Here is a 26,088-nt window from a genome sequence, read left to right on the forward strand (position 1 = left end):
TCATACATACTTAATCTATGGTGACACTGATGGCTGACAAAGTATTCTACATGCAAGCTTGTGCTCAATACGCAAGGGCGTCACTTGTTGGCTTGTTGCAAAATTCCACCATTTCTGGGTATTCCTTCATACTGAGGTATAAGTCCAGTATTAAAGTCTTAGGAAGTAAACTACATTTGCCTTGAGTGGGCCCTGTGAAAAAGCAGGCTCTAGGGATGATCATTCGGATTCCGCGGAAATTCAATTTCCGCATTTCCCATTGGAATTTGCATTTCTGCATTGGAATTCGGAAATTGGTAATACAAATTCAGTAGGCGGATTTTCGCGGACATCGTGGATATTTTCATGGAAATTTCTGTCGACTTGAACATTGATTTTCTCAAAAACTACAAGGTCTTTTTGAAAGATTTTTTGCCTCTTCTTCTTCTTTTGGTGTTTCTAGCACCTACGGCAGCTTTGCTATTAACCTCTAAAGTCAGCGGCCATTGACTGTAATGTAAAATGCAGAAAATCCGCATTACTATATGCGGTATGCCGCCGACTTTAGAGGTTAATCGCAAAGCCCCCATAGAAACCCCAAATTTTCAAAGTATGTTAAGCCGAAAAGTGGGAACAAGAGAAAAAAAAACCTTTTAAATAGACTTTTTTGTTTTCGAGACAATTGATGTTAAACTTGGCATAAATTTCCATGAAAATATGCACGATTTCCGCGAAAATCCGCCTACTGCATTTCTATTACCGATTTCCGAATTCTAATGCGGAAATGCAATTTCCAATGGGAAATGCGGAAGTTGGAGGAAACTACCATGAAAAACCGCATCCGGAATGCGGAAAGCGGAATCGGTAGCGGTAATTGTCAATGAGGGAATTGGCAATTCCGACCATCCCTGGCAGGCTCTATTAATAATCTAACCCCCCCGGACCTGCCCCTTACTGGCACCAGCCTACTCCATAGCTCTCAACTGTCCCTCTTTTGGAAGGACAGTCCCCGTCCCTCTTTCCTCCTCATTTGTCTTTCTTTCAGGACTTATGTACAGTGGCTTGCAAAAGTATTCGGCCCCCTTGGAGTTTTCCACATTTTGTCATATTACTGCCACAAACATGAATCAATTTTATTGGAATTCCACATGAAAGACCAATACAAAGTGGTGTACGCGTGAGAAGTGGAACGAAAATCATACATGATTCCAAACATTTTTTACAAATAAATAACTACAAAGTGGGGTGTGCGTAATTATTCAGCCCCCTTTGGTCTGAGTGCAGTCAGTTGCCCATAGACATTGCCTGATGAGTGCTAATGACTAAATAGAGTGCACCTGTGTGTAATAGAACGTCAGTATAAATACAGCTGCTCTGTGACGGCCTCAGAGGTTGTCTAAGAGAATATTGGGAGCAACAACACCATGAAGTCCAAAGAACACACCAGACAGGTGAGGGATAAAGTTATTGAGAAATTTAAAGCAGGCTTGGGCTACAAAAAGATTTCCAAAGCCTTGAACATCCCGCGGAGCACTGTTCAAGCGATCATTCATAAATGGAAGGAGTATGGCACAACTGTAAACCTACCAAGACAAGGCCGTCCACCTAAACTCACAGGCAGAACAAGAAGAGCGCTGATCAGAAATGCAGTCAAGAGGCCCATGGTGACTCTGAATGAGCTGCAGAGATCTACAGCTCAGGTGGGGGAATCTGTCTATAGGACAACTATTAGTCGTGCACTGCACAAAGTTGGCCTTTATGAAAGAGTGTCAAGAAGAAAGCCATTGTTAACAGAAAAACATAAGAAGTCCCGTTTGCAGTTTGCCACCAGCCATGTGGGGGACACAACAAACATGTGGAAGACGGTGCTCTGGTCAGATGAGACCAAAATGGAACTTTTTTGCCAAAATGCAAAACGCTATGTGTGGCGGAAAACTAACACTGCACATCACTCTGAGCACACCATCCCCACTGTCAAATATGCAAATATGGTGGTGGCAGCATCATGCTCTGGGGGTGCTTCTCTTCAACAGGGACAGGGAAGCTGGTCAGAGTTGATGGGAAGATGGATGGAGCCAAATACAGGGCAATCTTGGAAGAAAACCTCTTAGAGTCTGCAAAAGACTTGAGACTGGGGCGGAAGTTCACCTTCCAGCAGGACAATGACCCTAAACATAAAGCCAGGGCAACAATGGAATGGTTTAAAACAAAACATATCCATGTGTTAAAATGGCCCAGTCAAAGTCCAGATCTAAATCCAATCGAGAATATGTGGCAAGATCTGAAAACTGCTGTTCACAAATGCTGTCCATCTAATCTGACTGAGCTGGAGCTTTTTTTCAAAGAAGAATGGGCAAGGATTTCAGTCTCTAGATGTGCAAAGCTGGTAGACATACTCTAAAAGACTGGCAGCTGTAATTGCAGCAAAAGGTGGTTCTACAAAGTATTGACTCAGGGGGCTGAATAATTACGCACACCCCACTTTGCAGTTATTTTTTTTTTTAAATGTTTGGAACCATGTATGTTTTTTGTTCCACTTCTCACGTGTACACCACTTTGTATTGGTCTTTCACGTGAAATTCCAATAAAATTGATTCATGTTTGTGTCAGTAATGTGACAAAATGTGGAAAACGTCAAGGGGGCCGAATACTTTTGCAAACCACTGTAACTATTTATGTTGTTTTTTGTTTTTGAACTGTAATTTTTTTTTTTTGTTATTATTAAAAATGTTATTTGGAATTTTTTTTGGACTGGGGAGGTAAACAGATACTTTTAAATGTAATTGATTGTGTACATTTAAAAAATATATATATATGTAGATGTAGTTTTACTACATCTACTAGTTTACTAGTGATTTTTTTGTTATCCTGTAAGTGAGAGCTCTAGCTTATAGGAACTGAAGGGATGACGTGACACTTAGGCCACATACAGACATCAGACCATAGTCTTTGGAAAATGAAAGATCACAGACCAATCTTACCACCCTTCCTGTAGTATAAGAGCCATACTCTACACAGTCTTTTCTATGGAGCTGAACTCCACATCAGGAAAAAATCTTGGCAAGATGCTGCACACACAGATGCTGTACAGACACAAAAGATCAGTATCTGCAAAAGATCTGTTCCTGCCAAAAATCCATTCCTGCAAATTGCAATGATAGTCTATGAGATCTGCAGATCATCATACACACATGATTTAACTGACATTCATCTGCAGATCTGCAGATCTGAAAATCCATCCTGGTGGATCTGATCTGCAGATGAATGTCAGTTAAACAAGGTGTGTATGATGATCTGCAGATCTCATAGACTATCATTGCAATTTGCAGGAATGGATTTTTGGCAGGAACAGACCTTTTGCAGATACTGATCTTTTGTGTCTGTACAGCATCTGTGTGTGCAGCATCTTGCGAAGATTTTTTTTCTGATGTGGAGTTCAGCTCCATAGAAAAGACTGTGTAGAGTATGGCTCTCATACTACATGAAGGGTGGTAAGATTGGTCTGTGATCTTTCATTTTCCAAAGACTATAGTCTGATGTCTGTATGTGGCCTTACAAAAATCGTGGCTTTTCAGAGAAGCTGTCAGTTTTTGATATTGAGACACAGATCAATGAATGGGAACTGTGTTCCCATTCATTGATTTCCGGGGCAGCGGAAGGCGGTTAGTGCAGCCTATCTGGACGAATATATCCGTCCAGATAGGCCGAAGTGGTTAAAAGACATCCATATCCCTCTCAGTTAATGTTCCCTTTAAGTCTGAGGGGAAGCAGAGATGCAAAAAAGGACAACCCAGCATGCCCTGCAACTTCGTTTTTGTGTACCAAATTGTTTGTGTACCAAATAAGAGTCATGTAAACTGGGGAATGATCATTTATAATCAAGAAAAGTAATAGTGATTTTAACTTTTCGATTGCCTGATTGGCATCCTTATTACTTGCTTACCAGATAAAAATAAAGAATTGATTTCTGATTTTATGCCCGATAGTTACACTTTAAACAATACCAGTAGCCTGGCTGTTCTGCTGATCGTCTACCTCTAATACTTTCAGCCATAGACCCTGAACAAGCATGCTGCAGATCAGAGTTTTCTGACTTAAAGGGGAACTTCAGCCTAAACAAACATACTGGCATCAAGTTACATTAGTTATGTTAATTAAAATAGATAGGTAATATAATCTCTTACCCACCCTGTTTTAAAAGAACAGGCAAATGTTTGTGATTCGTGGGGGCAGCCATCTTTGTCATGGGGCAGCCATCTTTTTGGTTGAAAGGAGGTGACAGGGAGCATAAGACACAGTTCCAACTATCCTGTGTCATGATTACCCCTCCCAGCTGCACATGCTAGGCTTCAAATGTCAAATTCAAAATGTAAAAAAAAAATTGCACCAAAACAGCGGAACGAGAACAACAAAATCAGAAATCCCATCATGCTTTGCACAGCATCAGGGGGAAAAAGCCCGGACAGTTTTCTTCTGTGCAGCTAAAAATGAGGCTTGTATAAGAGAAACAAAGTTCTGATGCTGTGAAACTGTTAATGAAACACAAAGCCTTTTCAGTGCTGCTGAGTAGATTTTTAGTCCGGAGGTTCACTTTAAGTCTGACTAGATTACCTGCATGCTTGTTTCAGGAGTGATACAGATCCAGACACTACTGTAGCCAAAGCGATCAGAAGGATAGCCAGGTGATGTGCATTGTAGGAAATAAATATGGCATCTTCCATATCCCTTCAGTCCAGGTGTCCTTTAAATCAAATCTCCAGTATTTAGCAAAATTACCAGTATCTCCTCCAACCTCCAAATACCCCAGAGATAATATTTATTGAAAACAGAAGGTTTCATGATTCACCAGACACTTCGTCTACATCCCTTCACATGTACTAGGAGAGGGGCTGCATTGCAAAGCGGACATGCATCTGTGCTTTGCTTCACATGGCTGCCTAATGGGAGATGGCATAGCCCAGATTGTCATCTCCAACTGCCAGAATAGTGTGCAAGCGAGTAGGGAGGCTGGCTGGCATCTTTGTATGGATCCTTTACATGGATTACTTTTGTAAAGAATAAAGTAAATACTGAGAATCCCACCTTAGGAGATTGACTTGTCCAAAACCTGTCAGATCTGTCAGATTTTTACTGCTTACTGTAAGCAACAGGGACATAGGAGGACAGTGATTTCTAGTGCATTTTACACCGGGAGAAATGTTTAAAGTGTACCTGAGATGACATGTGACGTGATGAGATAGACGTGTATATACAGTGGAAGGAACCCTAAGATGTGCTCCTTTTCTTTTTTTCCCGCCTGAAATAGTTAATATCTAACTATGCATACATCTGACAGTTTTTCTCCTCCAGTTGGGACCCAGTCAGACTATAGCATCCCTAACTGATAAATTACAGCTATGAAACACTTTCCTAAGCAGGTAACTGGGCTTCTGACTGCAAGAGATAGTTACAAAAAGTCAATAGTTCATGTATTTCCCTCTAGGATGCTTTAGACCCTGCAATTGAGCAGGTACAATAAAACATTAAATCTACTTTGTAAATGTTTATACTTATAATAAAAACATGAGAAGTCATTTTTAGGAGTAGGAGGATAGATTCAGTTGTTTATTTCATCAGTTTATTTTCCCCTTGGGTTCACTTTAAGGGCGTTGCCTCTGATACAGGAGATTAGCTCTTCTTCCTAGCTCTTCTTGTACAGTAAGCCAGCTCCTATTCAGTAAGGAGACCTTGGGCAAGACTCCCTAACACTGCTACTTCCTGCTGAGCTAATAGCTCTAAATAGACTGCTTGGTGGCTGATGAAGTATCCTTATCAAAAGTCCTCTCACCACATAAGCCATTATAAAACGTGGTTGGGGTTCTTAAGATGATGCCGTAAACGCCCTGTTGTATACGGTATTTCAAGCAATGTATGACAAATATCTGTAAAAACAAACCAGAAAGTCCTCCTACGTCCATCTTCTTGAGATTCTTGGCCTCCAGGACGATCACAGTGAGCTTGCCTGCTGTGGGAACGTATCGCAGCGAGAAGCAGCAGTCGCCCAACTTCTCTTGCTGTGACAAACAGAAGACACATGTTATGAAGTGACCACATGGAGACTGGCTGCTTGTAGCATGATAAGGTAGCAATTCACAAAGTAAGAATATTGTTTCAAGACTAATATAAAATATGCATTCCTCATATGATAAACATTTACCTCAGCAGCATTGTTCTCGCAGTTAGGACTGAACACTGAACTACATGCAGAGAAATTATAGCATATATCTTCCATCGATTCCTAAAGGAAATCTGTCTGTTTTCCTTACTGACTAAGCACATTACTAATGCTGGGAATACACCATACAATTTTCTGTTAGATCTTTCTGTTAGATTTTCGGTAAGATTTTCTGTAATTAGATTATATTCTGTAATGTACTGGTAGAGACTGGTCATTATCTCTGGTGCATTGTCTTCTGGTTATCTCCTGCTGAGTAGAACAATGCCTAATTGCTCGGCAGATAGATGGTAAGATAGATACATTTCCAACATGTTGGAAATTATCTATCTGGCAGGTAAATCGAAGATCTAACAGAAAATTGTATGGTGTATTCCCAGCATTAGAAGGGGGAAGGATAAGACCACAGAAGAAATTCATTACAGCAGGATCTCCAGGCAGGTGTAACATTTACTTAAAGGTAACCTGAAGCAACAATAAACCTATGATATAATGAATTGTATTTGTAGTACAGCTAAGAAATAGAACATTAGTAGCAAAGAGAAGATTTTCATGTTGTTTTCCATACAGGAAGAGTTGAAAATCCTCACTTTTTATCTACGCAAAAGAGCAGTGGCGTAGCTAAGGAGCTGTGGGCCCCGATGCAAATTTTGCAATGGGGTCCCCCAAGCACTCTATACATAACAATTGATACAGCGCACCAAAACCTGCCAATGACAACTACAGTGTCAGAGGTGCAAGAAGGGGTTGGGGAACAGTTTGTTAATGATTAACCCTAATCAAAGTATCTATGGAAGTGATTATTATGAGCACTGGACCAATAGAGAGCTAATACTGTAGTTGAGGGAGGGCTCTTTGGGGCCCCTCTGGCCCAAGGGCCCCGATGCGGTCGCAACCTCTGCAACCCCTATTGCTACGCCCCTGCAAAAGAGCTTCTCTGAACTCTCTGACCAAACTTGGGTGGAAGACAGTCCCTCCCATTGTTTCTTGTTTGTTTAAGGTTTTACTGCAGGAAAGCTCAAAGGGTCATTAGCTCTGCTCTGTTTTACAGCTTAAGTACAGAGCATGGTTTGTAAACTGCAAATATGATAGAATGATGCAATGTTATAAAAAAAAAAAAACATGAAACTGAAAATAAAAATATGAGACTCTTTTCTTTGGAATGAATGTTGTATTCATTATGTGTACAACACATACAATTCATTACATCATACGTTTATTTTCACTTCACTGTCACTTTAAAAGGAGGTCAGGTTTGATGTTGCCTGCATTGGACATACAGTCTACTTACCTGTGTACTACATACAGTGGCTTGCAAAAGTATTCGGCCACCTTGAAGTTTTCCACATTTTGTCACATTACTGCCACAAACATGAATCAATTTTATTGAAATTCTATGTGAAAGACCAATACAAAGTGGTGTACACGTGAGAAGTGGAACGAAAATCATACATGATTCCAAACATTTTTTACAAATCAATAACTGCAAAGTGGGGTGTGCGTAATTATTCAGCCCCCTGAGTCAATACTTTGAAGAACCACCTTTTGCTGCAATTACAGCTGCCAGTCTTTTAGGGTATGTCTCTACCAGCTTTGCACATCTAGAGACTGAAATCCTTGCCCATTCTGCTTTGCAAAACAGCTCCAGCTCAGTCAGATTAGATGGACAGCGTTTGTGAACAGCAGTTTTCAGATCTTACCACAGATTCTCAATTGGATTTAGATCTGAACTTTGACTGGGCCATTCTAACACATGGATATGTTTTGTTTTAAACCATTCCATTGTTGCCCTGACTTTATGTTTAGGGTTGTTGTCCTGCTGGAAGGTGAACCTCCTCCCCAGTCTCAAGTCTTTTGTAGACTCCAAGAGGTTTTCTTCCACGATTGCCCTGTATTTAGCTCCATCCATCTTCCCATCAACTTTGACCAGCTTCCCTGTCCCTGCTGAAGAGAAGCACCACCAGAGCATGATGCTGCCACCACCATATTTGACAGTGGGGATGGTGTGTTCAGAGTGATGTGCAGGGTTAGTTTCCTGCCACACATAGCGTTTTGCATTGTGGCCAAAAAGTTCCATTTTGGTCTCATCCGACCAAAGCACCTTCTTCAACATGTTTGCTGTGTCCCCCACAAGGCTTGCAGCAAACTGCAAACAGGACTTCTTATGCTTTTCTGTTAACAATGGCATTCTTCTTGCCAGTCTTCCATAAGAGCCAACTTTGTGCAGTGCATGACTAATAGTTGTCCTATGGACAGATTCCCCCACCTGAGCTGTAGATCTCTGCAGCTCGTCCAGAGTCACCATGGGCCTCTTGACTGCATTTCTGATCAGCGCTCTCCTTGTTCGGCCTGTGAGTTTAGGTGGACGGCCTTGTCTTGGTAGGTTTACAGTTGTGCCATACTTCTTCCATTTCTGAATGATCGCTTGAACAGTGCTCCGTGGGATGTTCAAGGCTTTTTGAAATCTTTTTGTAGCCTAAGCCTGCTTTAAATTTCTCAATAACTTTATCCCTGACCTGTCTGGTGTGTTCTTTGGACTTCATGGTGTTGTTGCTCCCAATATTCTCTTAGACAACCTCTGAGGCCGTCACAGAGCAGCTGTATTTGTACTGGCATTAGATCACACACAGGTGCACTCTATTTAGTCATTAGCACTCATCAGGCAATGTCTATGGGCAACTGACTGCACTCAGACCAAAGGGGGCTGAATAATTACGCACACCCCACTTTGCAGTTAGTGATTTGTAAAAAAATGTTTGGAATCATGTATGATTTTCGTTCCACTTCTCACGTGTACACCACTTTGTGTTGGTCTTTCACGTGGAATTCCAATAAAATTGATTCATGTTTGTGGCAGTAATGTGACAAAATGTGGAAAACTTCAAGGGGGCCAAATACTTTTGCAAGCCACTGTATGTAAGGCCTCTTTCATATGGATGGCTGAACTGCGCACTTGCCGAGCAGTTCACCATCCTGTCTGCTGCCAATGAGCGTCATTTCGTGCAATTTACATGCAGCTGAATGGCAGCAGTTTTAAAGAGGGGCCAAGGTGGGTTAAAAGAAAAAAGTAGGCTACCTGATCTGCAGGGCTGAGCGAATCAGGTAGCCACAAAAACCGCCGCTCCTCGCTGCAATGGCCCACTTTCACTTGCCTGAACCCTGGATCACGACGCTGCACTGAGAGACTGTGTTGTCTCTCATAGGGCTTGATTCACAAAGCCGTGCAAACTGTTCAGAACGGGTGTGCTAAACAGTTAGCACGTGAAGTGCCGTTCGCGGACTTTTGCGCGCGCAAAGTGCCGCGATTCGCGCGATCACGGACTTTTGAGCGCGCAATTTGCCGCGATTCGCGGCAAATTGCGCGTAAAAGTCCACAAACGGCAGTTCACGTGCTAACTGTTTAGCACACCCGTGCTAAACAGTTTGCACGGCTTTGTGAATCAAGCCCTAAGCGTGCAGGGAGGGGGGGTAGCGACAGGAGGCGTTTCCCCTCTGTTTACCTCTCAGTTAGCGACAAATCTTGTTGCTAAACTCGGGGGGCTATAGCGCAGCGGGGGGGGGGGGGGCAGAGAGCGGCGGTGGGAGGACACAGAGCCATGTCATTAGGCAGAGAACATGCCTCTGTGTCCCATCTGCCCGCCAAAGATCCACCTCGGGTTTTCTTTAACACCACACGCATCAGCGCTTGGCACCTAGATGTGACTCTATGTGGGGGTCGCCTGCCCAGCGACTACACTGAACTCTAACAAATGCCCAGCCAGTGCAGGAGAGCAGCTGACAGGCGGTGAATTCAGCCACCTGCATTTTTGTATAGCGTTTAAAAAAAAAAGATACAACCTGCTGCTACTTCTTAGGTACATCTTAGTTATAATATGGCTTTTACAAGTAAGCAGGCAGAAAAAAATGACTTGTAAACAGGGCTTATTTTTAAATGTCACTAGATCAATGAACATGTGTAGTAGAGAGCGGCGTTTATTTGTAAGGTTGTAAAATGACTTGCCTGGCTAATACAGCAAGAGCAAATGCCGATTCAAGCTATGAGGAGGTCCGAAGAAAATAAAAAAATAAAAAATAAACATTTACTTACCTGGGGCTTCCTCCAGCCCATGGCAGCCATCCTGTGCCCTCGCCGCAGCTCCGCACCCAGCCGGAGGCTCGGGGTCCCCTCCGTTGTAGATGCCGACCTCGCCAGGTCTGCATCTTCTGCGCCTGCGCGAGCACCGCTTGCGATCGTGCTGACGTGGTCTGGAGTGTTCTGCGCAGGTGAAGTAGTTCTGCTCCTGAGCAGAACACTCTAGACCACATGACTGCGCTCGCCAGTGGCGGTCGAGCAGTCGCAGTAGATGCCGGTTGACATCTGTAAAGGAGGGGACCCCGGGACACCCCAGGAGCTGCAGCAAGAGACATATTGGCTGCCAGGAGCTGGAGGAAGCCCCGAGTAAGTAGATCTTTTTTTTTTTAAATGGCTCGCGTCTGTCCTTTAAGGAATAACTACATTTTTGTAAGGGTCCTTTCACACCAAGTCCATTGCATTGGGTTGCAATAAACAATTTTATTGCAATGCAATGCTATGATATTATGATATTCCTATGGGGCCTTCACATAGATTGCTGTGCATTAACGGGGAAAAGCACGCTTTACAGTGGCAGTAAAGCATACTTGCATAGTACTGAATGCTTCACTGTACAGTCACACCGCATATGTGATGCGTGGTGCGACTTTTTGACAGCGTTGCATTGGGTTAGTATTGCACCGTGTGAAAGGGCCATAAGGATCACATAAACTCTACACAAAACAAATGCAGTTCATGTTCTTGGCCACATGGTGTGCTATTTGTAAATACTGTACTGTACTAATTAAATAGAGGCTACATATTAACCAATCCCCTTTATGCATCACTGCACTGTCGGGATGGAGAGGCTTGTGCAGCTCTGTGAAGCTATGAGTTATGCCATGCAGGGCCACCCAAGATGGACAGGTCATAGCAGAGAGTTCAGACAAAATGTGAATCCCTAGTGGAAATATCAACCCATTTTAGTATCTTTGCCAACAAAACCAGATGGACATTGTGAAGAGTAGCCCATGGGATCGCAATGAGTCAGACTTGATTGAATAACAATAATCACTCTAGGTCAGGGCTGGGTAAACTATGTAGCTGGCTCATTGTCATTGGTAGTCTTTTCCTACCTCTCTGCAAAGTTGTCTGTGGTGTAATAAGATGTTTAACTTTCTCAATCAAACTTTCCAGCGGCAATCTCCATGGCCACAGAGGCCTCATGCTACACACCCTCAGTATGTGCAGCGTGTCACATGACGCTGCTGTAACCATGGAGATTGCGGCTGGAAGATGCGATTGGCTGAGTTAAAGGATACCCGAACTGACATGTGACATGATGAGATAGACATGTATATGTACAGTCCCTGGTACACAAATAACTATGCTGTCTTCCTTTTTTTCTTTCTCTGCCTGAAAGCGTTAAATATCAGGTATGTAAGTGGCTGACTTAGTCCTGACTCAGACAGGAAGTGACTACAGTGTGACCCTCCCTGATAAGAAATTTCAACTATAAAACACTTTCCTAGCAGAAAATGGCTTCCGAGAGTAAGAAAAAGGTAAAAAGGGGAATTTCTTATCAGTGAGGGTAACAATGTAGTCACTTCCTGTCTGAGTCAGGAATGAGTCAGCCACTTCCATACCTGATATTTAACTCGTTCAGGCAGAGAAAGTAAAAAAGGAACACAGCATAGTTATTTGTGTGCTAGGCACTGCACATACCCATGTCTATCCCATCATGTCACATGTCACCTCGGGTATCCTTTAAACCTATCGTAATGCACCTGCTTGCAACTGGAGGGAGAGACGGAGGAGAGGAGAGCGCAGGCATGCTAGAGGAATGCGTCCTCCAGCCAAAAAAGGTTTGCCCAGACTTGGTCTACGTGGTGTAGACACATTAGGCTGATGTGTGGACCGAGGCACAGACATAGGTAGAAGCAAGTCACTATTACATTAATAAAGTACATTGCTGAAGAACACATGCACATTCTCCTAACATAGATCTGAGGTGTCCTGCAGTGGTGTAGCTAAGGAGCTATGGGCCCCACCCCGGTGCAAGTTTTACATTGCCCCCCCTCCCCCCCCCCCCCGAAAGCACCCAACACATAACAAATGATACGGCACACCAAAAACTGCCAAGTATAACCACAGTATGAGAGGAGCAAGAAGGGGATGGCGAACAGTTTGTTAATGATTACTACTATTCTAAGCATCTACATAAGGGATTATTACAAGCACAGGACCAATAAAAAAACTAATACTGATGGAAGGGATGGCCCTATGGGGCCCCTCTGGCCTAAGGGCCCCAGTGCAGTCGCAACCTCTGCACCCCCTATTGCTACACCACTGGTGTCTTGGATTAATTAAAGCAAGAGTTTAGCCGTAGCTAATTATACACACTTAATATTATTTTGTATTAATTATACATGAAACTCTTTGCAAAAGACTTAGCAATAAAAAAGTAGAATACTTGCTGCAACATGTCATGGTTTTCCCTCTCGTGTTTAGCAACTCACTGCTGCCTGTTCACTTCTAGTCAATTTTCTCTCTCCACCCCCCATCTGTTTAGTCATCTGGGCGTGCAAGAGGTAGATCAATGATTCTGCCTCCTGAAACCATGGCTATAAACAGATAGCTTATCAGAGCAGTGGGTCTCTAATAGGAAAGCTTGGCTTTAGATGGAGTGTAGGTGATAGTGAACAGGCAGCTGGGGGTTGCTGAGGAGTATAAGAGGATGTATAAATTGCTGCACCTGGTATTCCATACCTACCAACTTTTTGAGATGAGAAAGAGGGACACTTAAGCCACGCCCTTGCCACACCCCTGATCACGCCCCCAACACACCCCTAGTCATGCATTCCATAAAGATTTCATAAGAAAAATATGTTGTTTCATAATTCAAACCACACTGGTCCTTTCTATCCTGGTTCATTTTCCTTCATAGTAACATTTTAAAATTAGTAATATATCAATTTATAGGATGGAAATAAAGTTTACAGTCAAACACACACACATGTTTTTAGTAGCGATATATATACATTTACATAGAAAGAGGGACAAAGTCCTGAAAGAGGGACAAAATAGGAGGAAAGAGGGAGAGAGGGACAGGGTTCCCAAAGAGGGACTGTCCCCCAAAAAATGGGACAGTTGGGAGCTATGGGTATTCTTTCTGACTCTATGGAGAGTAGAAGCAAGACGGGTGACTTCTGCCTTGTCAGGAGTGTGAGAATTATGTTACAGTAGGGGATAGCAGAATATACTGTAGGTAAAATTACCGATGTTCTATTTTCTGGCACCCATTTCCCCAGGCACAATGCCCAGTCGCAATATTAGAATACCGGCTATATTCGGTGCTATTTTACAGGTGCACATTTTGCCAGGGTTTACTGAATCAACCTCCTAGAATCTTTGAGGTCCGTAATGGACAATATTACGGCATTGCATCAATTGCGGCATAGCGGGTTGCAATGCAGTTAACCAGGTAACGCATGCGTTTATATTGGTAGTGAGGCATTCATTGTACTGTACGCCTCACTGTGTGTTCGCACCACAGTGGTAACGTGTGGTGCGATATTTTGGCTACACTGGGATCTGATCGCAACCCAGCTGACCAACTCCAGTGAAAATAACATAATGAACTAAACTGCTAAATTTTTGCAATAATTATGTATAAATGTTTTAGCCAGTGTTTGCCCATTGTAAAATCTTTCCGCTTCCTGATTTACATTCTGACATTTATCACATTTTTACTGCTGGCAGGTGATGTCAGTGAAAGGAGATGCTGCTTGCTTTTTTGGCAGTTGGAAACAGCTGTTATTTCCCCCAATGCCACAAGGCTCCCACAGTGTGATGTCAGCACCAAGTTCAATCCTTGGTTATGGTTTCCCTTTAAAGCAAAGCACATGCATAAGAAAAAAAATGCTTTGTTTACTCCTATGGAATTTCCCACTGCTTCGAAATCCTTCAAAACAATTCACAACCCTGCATTTTTTAAATATCTGTCATTTTTTAATTCAGAATGTGTGAACAGGCCCTAATAATGGCTGCGGCAGACTTGGCATAGCGGAGCTCATTTGCCAGCATGTACTCTAAACTAAAAAGGAGTAGGGAGACCAAACTAAGGTCCATTTTACGGTCGTTATTTTACAGAAAATGTTTTGTTTATTAAAAAAAAAGCAATGTGTAGAGTAGCTAGTCAGTCTTGTGGTTTTTTTTGGTTGTTGTTTTTTTACATATAAGTGATGCGTTTGGGGAGAGTTTATGGTCCTCTAACATCTCTGGCAGAATCATTTCCTGGAGTACAAGTGAGAAAGCAATGAAAATCAGCTGGCGTCACATTAATTGGTGATTAAATCTGAAGTTACTCATAACACAGTGAATAAATATGCGAAAACCTGATGTCACGCCAGGGGAAAAAATACAGAAAGCGCGCTCCGCAGGGAGCCTATTAATTTAAAGGTAAATAAGGAATCATTACTCACAGGGGAAACTATAATGAAAAAAGTCATGCCCCAGCATGCACCGGGGCTTTTGTATGCAGCAGGTATGGGAAAGGCCATGGTATTCTTTATATTTACAAATGAACAATGTAAGGTAGTGTCTGAACCTATGCTATATCTGACCTATGCTATATCTGCACTATGCTATATCTGACCTATGCTATATCTGCACTATGCTATATCTGCCCTAAGCTAGATCTGACCTATGCTATATCTGCCATAAGCTATATATGCCCTAATGCTATATCTGCCCTATGCTATATCTGCCCTATGCTATATCTGCCCTATGCTAGATCTGACCTATGCTATATCTGCCATAAGCTATATATGCCCTAATGCTATATCTAACCTATGCTATATCTGCCTAGTGCTATATCTGCCCAATGCTATATCTGCCCAATGCTATATCTGCCCTAATGCTATATCTGCCCTATGCTATATCTGCACTTTGCTATATCGGCCCTATGCTAGATCTGCCCCTATGCTAGATCTGCCCTATGCTAGATCTGCCCTATGCTAGATCTGACCAATGCTATATCTGCCCTAAGCTATATCTGCCCTAATGCTATATCTGCCCTATGCATGCTATATCTGCCCTATGCTATATCTGACCTATGCTATAGCTGCCCTATGCTATATCTGCACTATGCTATATCGGCCCTATGCTATAGCTGCCCTATGCTATATCTGCACTATGCTATATTGGCCCTATGCTATAGCTGACCTATGCTATATCTGCACTATACTATATCGTCCCTATGCATGCTATATCTGACCTATGCTATATCTGTCCTATGCTATATCTGTCCTATGCTATATCTGTCCTATGCTATATCTGTCCTATGCTATATCTGTCCCCTATGCTATATCTGTCCTATGCTATATCTTCCCTAATGCTATATTTGCCTTAATGCTATATATGCGCTATGCTATATATGCCATAATGCTATATCTGCCCTAGGCTATACCTGCCCTATGCTACATTTAACTGATGCTATATCTGACCTATGCTATATGGATAATTGATTCTGTATGCAGGAAAAGCATTTTTTTAATTCTGAGAAACACAAATGATTAAACTCTGACATTTACAGTAAAAGTATACTGCCCCGTGTCCTGGAAAAAGCACCATTGTATGTTGCCTATAATCCCTATTGCTGCCATGGCACTGTTTACTCGAAGCATAGTCCCAGGCTGGCTTTGTGTAGAGAACCTCTAGGCGCGCAAAACGTCAGCAGAGAGGCAGGCTATCTGGATGATATTACACGCAAATACCACCTATGTTCTAAAGTTAGCATTAACCATAGCATATAATCAACAGTTAAAATCATTTGAGTGGTTTTAAAGGTACTGGAAGGGTTAACACTCAAGCTTTTCAATTCATTTAGTTGCTAACTGATAAGCTTGCCATTGGCAGCATTATCAGATAATGATTGTGCTGGAAGTGGACTACTTGCATGTAGGGGCCTGATGCATTAGGGGCCTTTTCCCCACAGGGAATATGCATCTATATAACCTCCCCCAAGTATCTATCCAGTATTTTGTAATCCCCAATAGCTCTAATCTCCATGCATGTGCAATTAGCTGCACAAAACAGACAGTATTGCAACTCTGGAGGAGCATCACCTGCACTAATTAGAAAACTGCTTCAACACATGCTGTATTGACCAAAAGCTGAGTTATGCATGTGGCTGTGGCTGCAGATAAAATAAAAGTGACAGATTTGAAATAATGGTTAATATTAACACCTTTGAACTGAGGGAACTGTTCTTTTATGAACAAGAGTGGATTATGACTTTGACACTGCTTTTCACCACCCAGGAGCCATTATTTGAGATAATCAACTGCATATCTTCACATGATCACAGCAGTTCTTATTGACAAAACTTCACTTACTAATAGTGTTAATCATCTTTTGCCAGGAGGCAGACATTTTGCTTCCAGGGTGTAATGGTTTGCTTGTGCCTACTTAAAAAATCCAGGTGGAGCATTGATTTACCACCCCATTTAAAGCGCCATTTAAAGCACCACCACCAGGATGTCTAAGTTACAGTGTAGGAGACTGATCTGTGCAAGAAAAGAGCCGCTGACCCTGATTTCAAATTGCTTTGTTAAGCAGGGAAGTCCCATGATTGGGGGAAAATCCTGATTACTGATTGAAACAAAAGTAGCACGTAAGTGTGCGCTAGCTGCACCGTCCCATCAGGAATACACTTACACTTGAGATGATGATTTGTACTGATTGCCTGCAAATGGCTGGAGATGCTGCTTTTTAAACATGGACTTCATCAGGGAAAATGTTTATAAGATATCCCTGCAAAGTCTATATCATATTTTATTTATTATTTGTATTTTTTAAGAAAAAAAAACACATCATAGTCCCTCAGATCTTTTTATTTCCTGGGCCTGTTTAAGCTGGAATGGGCCCTGAAGCAAAGGTAACCTGGCCCCCCCCCCTCCCCAGCAAATTCAGCAGGGCAGCTGAGCTGTGCTTTCTGGGGACCCTGCACAATTTGTGGCAATATTGTAACTCACCTGTCCCAGCACACTGCTCCGTCTGAGCTCCCCGTCTTCATCCTCTTTCCTGCCTCTTCTCAGTGACTCAGCACATGTTTTGCGTAAGGTCACGCAACGGGTCATGGAAAAAAGGCAGCCCATGGGGATAAAGATATGGAGCACAGACAGAGCAGAGTGTCAGAAAAAGTTGAGTTGCAATCCTGCCAAAAACTGGTGCTCAGCCCTGGGGATAAGTCAGGGGGAGATCTGCGGGGTCCCAGTAGCGATCGGTGGCTGTGAGCCCCCTTTGCCTTAAAAGTAGCATCGGCCCTGTTTATTTCATACATTAGCCAGGCAGGTTTGCAGGCCAGGAGGTCAGAACACTCAAGCGCATCACCAATGGCAACTGCATGGCTTCAATATTGGGAGATATTTTGCAAGGGGTTGGAAAAACCTCCCCTCCACCAGAAAGCACACTTGTCCCAATGCTCAGGACAATGCACTCCATGTTCATGTCCCTCAAAAAAGACACTGGGGGATACTGAATGGGAGCATGTTGGTGCCATAGCCAAGCCTGCTCTGGTGAATAGTCAACCTAATTACATAAAGGGTTAAGCGTTAAAAACAGTTACGCCTCTTTCAGACTGGCGGCTGAACTGTGTGCTTGTGTAGCAATTCAGTGTTCTGTCTGGCACCCATGTGTGCAATTTGGGTGTGATGGAGGCTTTCCTGTTAGGGACTTCAGGCTTGACACCTGGGAAAAGGGAAGTTGATACATTTTATTTAAGGACACTATTGGACTATAGACGTAAAACGGTGGAGGCACCCAAAAGGTATAAAACAATTAAAACAATATAAAAAGGAGAGGTATGGTAAGCTTACCTCCCCTATAGTGAAGTAGCATATGTAGAAATCAAAAACTCAGTTGAGATCTTCAAGAGTACTGTATATTGCAGAAAAGGTTCAGACAATGCATTTCTCGGGTATCTCCCACTTTATCAGGTCAATAAAAACCATCAAAAAGTGCCTCTTAGCCAAAATGTAGTAGGCTTGAGCGCCTCAATCTATCAAAAAGTGCCTCTTACCCGAAATGCTTGAGCGCCTCAATGATTGTATAGAGTCATCACTATTATGAATTTTACATAGCAGGTGACACACCTATTTGCATCCTAAAAGTTATAATTTGTTACTTCCTTTCAGCCAATGTGCATTGAAATTATACACAGAGCCTTCTGAATAGTAAGAATATTTTATGCTGAAATGTGTATTCTTAACCCATTAAAAATTTATTTAAACTGAGTATTCATGTTTATCATACATCTATATAAAAAATTACCAAACTAATTATTATAGCAACAATGTCTATATTCCGTCTAAAATCTAAGATCTTTACGACTTACCTCCTCCTTTTCAGCAGACACCAGGTCTTGCCACTCCTCGATGACATGAGCCAGATCCACAGTGTTCATGTGGACGCGTGCCTCCCCAATGGCGTCATGTTTAGAGAAACGGTCAAAGTCATATACTGACATCACTAAAGTTTTACCTCCCAACTCTGCATAGGGAATCTGCAGAAAAAAAACAAAAAAACTCAACAAAACAAGAACATGTAGATAGGAATAGGTAGAGTAAAGGCCCTTTTACACTTATTCAGTTGCTCTCCGTTATAACTGAAAGAAAACTGATTTTCAAAGTAATGCCCATGTTTTCCTATGACACCTTTCACATTTAACGCGTTTTAACTGAAATCTTTTTCAAAATGCATTGCTGTGAAAAAAAAGCGTACTAATGCGTACGAACGCGTACTAATGCACACTAACGCACACCAACTGATTAAGTGTAAATGGGCCCTTAGGCTGCTTTCACACTATGCAAATTGCATTGCAATGTGACGCAACCGCAACCTAACGTAGCTGAATTGTCGCATCACATGGTAATGTTGCCTTGCAACAATACAGTAAGACATACAATACAATAAAAGTATGCCTCACTGCCACTGAAAACACGCACGTTGCCCTGTAAAGCACTGCATGTTGTGCGTTATCCTGAAGGGACGCACAGCATCAATGATGTGCCAATGTGAATCTATCATAGAAATATCATTGCATTGCAATGGGCACAGTATGAAAGGAGACCATGTTCACAATGGGTGTTACGTTGGATTCTTTGTAAAAGCAGGAATGCAATGGAATGCAAAATTCTCACCTCACATTATGTGCGCTTTGCCTCGCATACAGTGAAGCATACAGTCAATGAAAAGAATGATCCACTACCTACACTTTACAGCACCCCCCTCCACACACACCTACACCAAATACTAACCACCCCCACCCGCTATCCCTGACACTAACCTCCCCTACCTATGCATAACACTAAGCCCCTTACCTACACCTAACAATAACTGATCGCGAGTGCCTTTCCTCAGCCAATTCAGGTTCAGCTGTACCCCAGGCCCAGATTACTCACGCCTGATATTTTCTCTGACTGTGTTTAGAGTTTGAGTACATTATGGCTGAACTCTGTGTTCTGCTTACTGACCTGTGACCTCCACCGCCAATGTCTATCTACATGATAGCTGAGCTCCGGGCAACACTTTCTGTCCCACAGTTCAGCTACTTGCTAGCTGAACTCTGACTGCCACCACCACTATTGCCAACACTATCTAGAGTTCGGCTACCTGACAGTCGAACTCCAAGTGCTACAGTCGCTATCCAGAGTTAGGCTTCTTGATAGCACAACTCTGAGTGCTACCACCACTATCTCCAATACTATCCAGAGTTTGGCTACCTGACAGTCGAACTCCAGCTGCTGCAGTAGCTATCTCTGTCGCTATCCAGAGTTAGGCTACTTGATAGCAAAACTCTCAGCACTGCCGCTGCTATCTCTGCTGCTTTCCAGAGTTTGGTTACTTGATAGCCAAACTGCATGTTCTGCTGCTTGCAGACCCCCAGCGCCTTAAATATACAGTTGGAGCTGCCATAGCCGCAATTTACATTGTGGCCTATGGTGGCGGCCAGTTTACCAACTGGGCCAAATTAACAGATTCTCCTCATAAGTATGGACCATGTGCGCTGGTAATGCTCAGGAGGTGGAGCCCCACATTTTTGCATGCATGCAACAGGTTGTGGCTCTCTAAATGTACATATGCCTGTTTTTGAATTGAAATGTTTAGTAGAGTTCAGCGAAGCACCCTTCTCATTCCATCTGTTTGTATGTACCACTCAGGGGAGCAATACAGATCAAGGTTTGATGATGTTGTTAGTGCAAGGTATTTTAGACATAGCTTCTACTATTATTTAAATGATCAATGATACAATTGGGATTTAGTAGTCTTCTGTATTACTTTAAGTACCTCATTCCAGATAAATAAACCTTCTCCACTTGAAGGTATAAGACAAAAGACCTCAGTTAAAGGGACTTTTTTGTGGAAAAAATTAGGGAAAATACCTTAAATGTGAAAGTCTCGTTGAAGGTTGGGTTGAGGGTCTTGCGGTGAACTTTAGTTTCATACTTCTTCTTTTTGTCAGGGAGGAGGAATACTTTGACATAAGGATCAGACGTCCCACCGATGTCCAAAGCTGGCAGATCCGCAGCTTGGATAATTCCCACAACCAGCTGTAAAAGGAAGCATTGGGAATGTTCATTTGCCTATGATAGACCAGATTATATTTGACATGACTGGAGCAGGGGTTTTAAACTTGTTATGTGGTACAGACAGATACAGTAAGTAATGATTAAAAGGGTACCTATAATCACCAAGAAGGGGGAGAGGTAACATATTTCCCTTAGTAGAGGCACGGCTCTGGATCCCTTGCTTTCCAGTCCTCCATGCACCCCCTTGTTCCACTGCCAGTTTGAATGTACCACTGGCAGCTTCTATGGGTCTCCACAAAAGGCTACAGAAGTACTCGGGTTTTAGAGATGCTCTTAGACCTTCCAAGGAGTAGTGATAGTCATATCTAGGAGAACTCATGGAGAAACATGTGATTTGTTTGATCAGCTGATAGATTAGAAAAGCTCTGATTTGCTGTAATCACATCCTGCTTTAGCACATGATCATGACTAGCAAATCAGAGACTTACATATCTGTCACCTGACCAAACTGATCACATGCATCTCCATGAGTCCTCCTAGACATGACCATCACTGCAGAGGAGACCTAAAGACTTATTCTACATTTAAGTTGGACACTGGAACGAATTGCTCCTCGGTGGAGCAAGGAGTCACAGAGAGGACTGGGAAGGCTCTAAGGGTTTCAGAGCCTTACTTCTTGTTAGGTGCATATGTAACTCACCCCCCCCCCCCCCCGCCCCCTCCTGGTGGTTACAGGTATCTTTTAAGCAAAACATATGCATACATATTATAGTAAAATTACTGGACATATATGCAGCAATTAAGATAAAGTATTTTGCCTTTTATTTTTCGACTCTTCTAGGCCGTCCTGAACGCCACAGTACAGTTGTAGCTGCAGTACGTCTATTATTATCTAGTTTCCCAGCGCTTAAATCCATCAAATATAATTTATATAAATAATGGTGTTTATACAAAATATATTTGGACTGCAAATGAGAAGCCAAATGGATTAAGCTAGACTTCCCATGCCAAGAGATTTGCGCATTGTATCTTCATATAGAAGTCCAGGCCTTACCATGCCAAGAGATTTGCACATTGTATCTTCATATGGAAGCCCAGGCCTTACCCGCCATATTGGAGCAACAGCTTTCACATACCTGCCCACTCTGAAAGTCATAATCCAGGGAGTACTGCAGCTTCCCCAGCTTCTCCTGAGGCTTCTCTTCTTTCCCATCTCCCAGCAGCGAGGGGTCCAGATCCTCAACATCTGGCTGCACCTGCAAATGATAGCATGTCAGTTCCTTGCTCAGAGCTTCACACTCGCTACAGTTCCACAAAAACATGCTCAGCTGGTGCTGGTATCTCAATACACAGTCGGTGGAAATAAAAAGAAAAAAAAGGGAAAAATAAGGTCAGTTTATTAAATCAATGGTGAGAACAAAGACTACTGTCAGACTGTAATAACCCAACGGGACTAATTTAATTTTAGACCAGTATAAAACACTGTAGCAATTGAGGTAGTAGAATCTGCAGCTGAGCAGCCAAATGATGCAGAGGATCCTAAAGGACCTCATTTGCTACAATTAAAAGCATATCCCCCCACTCTCCTGTGGATGTATCTATCCAACTTCTATCTAGGAGGAACTATCCTTCCTCCAGAGCACAAGCAGACTTGTTTCACTCTAATGACTGATGTCATTTGTCACTTCTGCCCTCTGATTGGCTAACAGAGGGGTAAATCTGGGGATGGCTGCACAAGTTATTTTTTCTATTGTTAGACTGGAAGAGCTATGCTGGTAATTACCCCTGGAGGAGGGTGGACATCTTGTTGCAGTTCATCTGCCTACTGCTCTCCTGCTTCAAGTGAACATGTATCAGAAAGCATAACAAAACCAAATCTACTTATGGATAACGAAAGGGGAAATCAAGAGCACACTATAGTGAAGACCTGTATTGATAAAGAATTTCCTACAGTGAAATAATAATCACACAGGTTAAGAAGCCACTCTCTGCAGGTATGGAAATAAGACATTACACCCCTTCACCAAGGGTGAACAAAAGTTTTCAGATATTTGAAAAACAGACAAAACAATCCTTCTGTTGTAGCAGTATCACACTCTTCACCTATGGGTTGGAGGGATTGCATTGGAGGTTAATGCTGCTGTACAAACAGTTGGTGGCGTTCTGTAGTCACATGACAAGCAGTGCAGGGAGAGAAGAGGTAAACCTGACAAATGCAAGTTAAATTACACTGAAAGAATACCATGTGTGCCTTATAAAAGCAAATGTCTGTTACTTTCTGGATGACCCTCCTGCAATTTGACTATTGGGAGAGGGCCAAGACACCCTGAGAGCATTTTATTTATAAAAGGCACTGTGAAAATCTTGAGATTTGTTCTTTGGTTTCCAGGAAACCCCTAACTGCATCACAGTAGGATAATCCACTATGGCTGCAGCTATGCCCTTGACACGGACAGGGTTAATTTCTTTTTTTTTCCTTCACACAAGAAGAAACACAATGAGACAAGAAAATGAGACACTTGGTGATGACAGGTAGATGTGAAGACAAAGAGAGAAGAGTGAAGATCACAAGTGACACTCTGAGTGACTAATGAGCATGTACTGTATGAATAGCATTGTTAGAAGTAATTCTCCAAAAATGAAAGAAAACTGGTAAAAAAAAACAAGATCGAGGAGGACAAAAGATAATTTCATTTTCAAACAGAGGCGATTGCTGAACCCTCATGTGAAATGAAGTGTCAGAGAACCGCATGATGTCTGGCAAGAAACATTCACAATGTGCAGCATTTAATTCTGGCGGATCTGGAGCTGCAGACAGAGGAATGTCCTCTGCATTGTTTTCAGGTGAATAGCCACCTTCTTGAAGACTTATTTATATTTTCTACAAGAGAACAAGTAAATTCGCTGGGAAACGGTATGCCTTGTACTCCCTGCTATTTCATCAGGGGGTAAATCAGGGACAGCGGGGACCACCAATGATTCATCACAATACCAAAGTAAAATGTAATTTCTATAAAGGTTTATTTCTAAAAAGAATAAGGTAAAATGGGATTCATGGTTCGGAGCTCAGCTGTTTAGGGATGGAAATATTTTGATGGATTATACTTAAGTGCATTGCGATCGAATTACAAAACAATAAGGAACCTCAGCTCACTCCTACCAAGCAAGAAATAGTGCCTGTGTTTATAATATAATCAAAAACAGATATATCAGCTGTGCATATCTGAGGATATATGAGAAGTAATAGAAACCTGTCCAAACTTTTGAACACACGTTCCCTGATCTACAGTATATTGTAGGTATCCTACCTGATAAGCCAAAACATATTTGAACAAAGATTTTGTAGGTCCACCTTATGCTGCCAAAGTCCTGGCCCAAAGGTGTAATTACTGGGGGTACAGTCCATGTAGCTGCAGGAGGCCCAAGGCTGTGGGAGATCCCAATTACGCCCAAGGCTGTGGTGGACCCCAATTACTCACCTTCCCTTCCTCCAACACTGGCCCTCCCTCCATGACAGGTGTTGTTGTGGCCACATTAGCTAGGGGTCATATGAGTAATAGTAGTAACATTATTTTTGGGCAATGTTCTTTTTGGTCATACTTATAATATGACCACCAGCAGATGGGTCCCCAGGTCACTGTAAGCATAGGTATATACACTGGCATCCATTTTGTGAATAGCTTCCATTTTGATCTTCTCAGGCTTTCAACTCAGGCCTTCAACAGACAAATATATTTGCCATGAGGGGAGGGGAAACGTAGTGTGAATGTTGGATGGACCCCAAGAAAGCTTTTCTGCGAACCTCCATGATTTTTTGTTCTGAACCATCAAGGCAGGGAGTTCACATGACCCCTGAAAGTGTCCTGTGGTATCTGGCACAAATATGTTGGCAGCTTATCCTTGATGTCCTAAAAGTTTAGGTGGGGTGTCCATTGATTTAATTTTTTTCCAGCAGATCCCACAAAAGCGGAACTCTGATCAAGATCTGTAAAATGTGGAGGCCAAAGAAAATTTGATTAATAAGGTTAAGCCACCTTCTTCCATTGCCCCATGGTCCAGTTCTGATGCTCATGTTTCTACTGTAGATGCCTTTGGCAGAAGACAGGGGTCATCATGGCTTCTCTGACTAGTCTGTGTCTAGGTAGCTACATACACAATGAGCTACATGTAACTGTGAGTTCTAACACCTTTCTCTCAGGCCCAGAACTATGCCTTTTGGCAAATTTTCTGTTGGGTTTGGACCAACCTTGCAGTGGGAGGTCCAATTCCCTGTGCAGTAACAAACTCATTGCTGTAATAGATGCTTTCTCACCAAAGAAATTCAGTACCTAGACCCAACAATCTCATTGACAGGTTACTAGTTAAGACATCGCCATTCCCTGTCTTCTGTAGATGCAACCAAGTCTATTACCTCTTCTGGCTGCCCCTGGGCCAAGCCCTGATTAAAGTGCACACTGCTTTTAACATTAACCAAAAAGAACATGTAAAATATAAAAAGAACAAAAGTGTGTTAAATCTGGGGTGGGGTTTGCTCTTTTTTTGCTATTGTCGGGCCCACTCTTGCTCTTAGGTTAAAGAAAATACTGTATACTAATATGTATTTTGTCAGTATTAAAAAATAAATTTATGTTAAATTATGTTAGTACATAATTTAATATAAATGATGTTAGTACATGCTCTTATAATATCTCGTCTGGACTATTGTATACTGCTTTGTGGACTACCAACTAACAGACTGCCACCACTCCAATCTACAGTGGTGTGAAAAACTATTTACCCCCTTCCTGATTTCTTATTCTTTTGCATGTTTGTCACACTTAAATGTTTCTGCTCGTCAAAAACCGTTAACTATTAGTCAAAGATAACATAATTGAACACAAAATGCAGCTTTAAATGATGGTTTTTATTATTTAGTGAGAAAAAAAACTCAAAACCTACATGGCCCTGTGTGAAAAAGAAATTGCCCCCTGAACCTAATAACTGGTTGGGCCACCCCTAGCAGCAATAACTGCAATCAAGCGTTTGCGACAACTTGCAACAAGTCTTTTACAGCGCTCTGGAGGAATTTTGGCCCACTCATCTTTGCAGAATTGTTGTAATTCAGCATTATTTGAGGGTTTTCTAGCATGAACCGCCTTTTTAAGGTCATGCCACAACATCTCAATAGGATACGGGTCAGGACTTTGACTAGGCCACTCCACAGTCTTTTTTGTTTTTCTTCAGCCTGCCATTCAGAGGTGGATTTGCTGGTG

General features: G+C 42.3%; 1 protein-coding gene across 8 annotated transcripts in view; it reads right to left on the reverse strand.

Moving 5' to 3' along the window:
- Positions 1-26,088, reverse strand: part of LOC137522827 (synaptotagmin-1-like) — a 304,083-nt gene that overhangs the window by 14,237 nt on the left and 263,758 nt on the right. For all 8 annotated transcript variants that reach the window (XM_068242935.1, XM_068242939.1, XM_068242938.1 and 5 more), the window contains 4 exons: positions 21,973-22,092; positions 20,690-20,857; positions 18,643-18,810; positions 5,915-6,032 (listed from right to left, as the gene is read on the reverse strand). In XM_068242935.1, the coding sequence (XP_068099036.1) occupies positions 5,915-6,032; positions 18,643-18,810; positions 20,690-20,857; positions 21,973-22,092 (574 nt within the window). The remainder of the gene's footprint in view (positions 1-5,914; positions 6,033-18,642; positions 18,811-20,689; positions 20,858-21,972; positions 22,093-26,088) is intronic.

Source organism: Hyperolius riggenbachi, chromosome 6 (genome assembly GCF_040937935.1).
Source record: "Hyperolius riggenbachi isolate aHypRig1 chromosome 6, aHypRig1.pri, whole genome shotgun sequence".
Classification (NCBI taxonomy): domain Eukaryota; kingdom Metazoa; phylum Chordata; class Amphibia; order Anura; family Hyperoliidae; genus Hyperolius; species Hyperolius riggenbachi.